At 42.6% G+C, this 1,870-nt stretch overlaps 1 protein-coding gene across 1 annotated transcript; it reads left to right on the forward strand.

The window, feature by feature from the left end:
- Nucleotides 1-9: 9 nt before the first annotated feature.
- LOC140321478 (nuclear factor 7, ovary-like) lies at nucleotides 10-1,776 on the forward strand. Its single transcript, XM_072398218.1, has one exon. It carries the CDS (start codon nucleotides 29-31, stop codon nucleotides 989-991), a length of 963 nt encoding a protein of 320 aa, XP_072254319.1. The 5' UTR covers nucleotides 10-28; the 3' UTR covers nucleotides 992-1,776.
- The last annotated feature ends 94 nt before the right edge of the window (nucleotides 1,777-1,870 follow it).

Below are 1,870 nucleotides of genomic sequence, written 5' to 3' on the forward strand. Positions count from 1 at the left end.
GGGAAGACTCCAAAGTCTGCAGGAAGACATGATAAATGTACAAGAAAAATCATCTGGTTTAACAGAAGAAGTCACCAACCTGTTCAGAGACCTCAGGAGACAGCTGGAAGACCTGGAGAAGAGAGTCCTGAGTGAGATCTCCAGACAGGAAGAGCAGCTTTCACTACCATTGTCTGATCTGATCCAACAGCTGGAAATAAAGAAGGACAAGCTGGCCAGGAAGATGGGTCACATTGAGGAGTTGTGTAACATGACTGACCCACTGACTGTCCTACAGGAATCGCACACATGGGACTTGTGTGATACTGAGGATGGAGATAATGAGGACAGAGAGAGACATGAGGAGCTCCTCCATGATGGAAGATCTCTGGATGTGGCTGGGATATCACACACATTACACACAGGGTTATCTGATATGATAAAAGAGGTAAATGCATGCTTCAATATACAGGAAGCTGCAGACATATTACTGGATGTGAATACAGCTCATAATTATCTACAGATATCAGATGACATGAAAACAGTATCCTGGTCAAATATAAAGCAGAATCGCCCAGAAACACCAGAGAGATTTAGGAACAGTGCTCAGGTTTTAAGTAGTCCGAGGTTTTCCTTGGGGCGATATTACTGGGAAGTGGATGTCAGCCAATCTGAGCGCTGGATAGTTGGAATGTGTTACCCCAGTATAGAGAGAAAGGGGTGGTTTCACTCATGGATTGGATATAATAAGAAGTCCTGGGGTTTATACAGGCAGGATAGTCATTGTTCGGTGATGCATGACAATAGGGTGATTCTATCACTTAATAATATCCCCAGTAACAGAGTCAGGGTCTATCTGGATTATGAGGCCGGGCAGTTGTCTTTTTATGATCTGTGTGACCCCATCAGACTCTTATACACCTTCACCACCTCTTTCACTGAGCCCCTCCATGCTGCATTATGGGTGGGAAAAGGCCCTTTAAAGCTATCTGGTGCACAGCAAGTACAGTGAAATTTACACATTTTTAAAAGCTCCTTATATGCTAATTATTGGCACTGCTTCAATATGAAACCAGGTAAACTCTAGACAAATATAAAAACATACAAACGATTGCAGCTCTGCAATTATTGTTACTTGATTACATGTATTTTTTTTAAAGTTTATGTACCAGAATATATTACTGCTATACAGGTGTCTTGATTTAATGTAAATATTGCTATGTTTCTTTTATGCCCTGCCTATTTTTATCTGGTCTTTTCTTGCTGTAGTCCTGAATTAACTGTATGTATGTTTTAATTGCAATTTTGTCGCTGATATTTCCAAAACAGGTTCATCTTATCAGCGCCATAACAATTGCAGATAACTGCCTAGACCAGGGGTCAGCAAAGTTCTATGGGCAGACCCGCCATAATGGCTGAAGTGAAATCCCTCTCCTCCATGTGCATTGCGTAGGAGAGATATTTACTTTCAGGGAGTTTTCCTTATTTACTGCGGAAGTATCAACGCCAGCCGCAGTAAATAGGGGAGCAACTGCAAGAGGACGGCACTGGAGCTCCAGCGGCTCTGGTAGTTCCTAACGTCCCCTGGCGCCCCCCGGAGGCATTGGACCGGATCAGCCAGGGGGTGTTAGGCTGGAACAAACTACCAGCTGGGCTGTATCTCGCTTAAAGGCCGGAGTTTGCCAACCCCTGCCCTAGACCAATTAAAATGTAAAAAGTATATACAAGTTTGCATTACTTTTTAAAATTTCCTCTTTGCACTAAAAACAAAAAAATAATAAAAGAAAACAGCATGGAGGTCTCACTTTTTTTATAAAAAAAAGGCTAGGCCTTTCAATAGGATTAGGAACCTTTTGGATAGGAAATAGGGACAGTATGTGCACCCCCCCCC

This window comes from Pyxicephalus adspersus, unplaced genomic scaffold (assembly GCF_032062135.1).
Source record: "Pyxicephalus adspersus unplaced genomic scaffold, UCB_Pads_2.0 Sca5195, whole genome shotgun sequence".
Taxonomy (NCBI): Eukaryota; Metazoa; Chordata; class Amphibia; order Anura; family Pyxicephalidae; genus Pyxicephalus; species Pyxicephalus adspersus.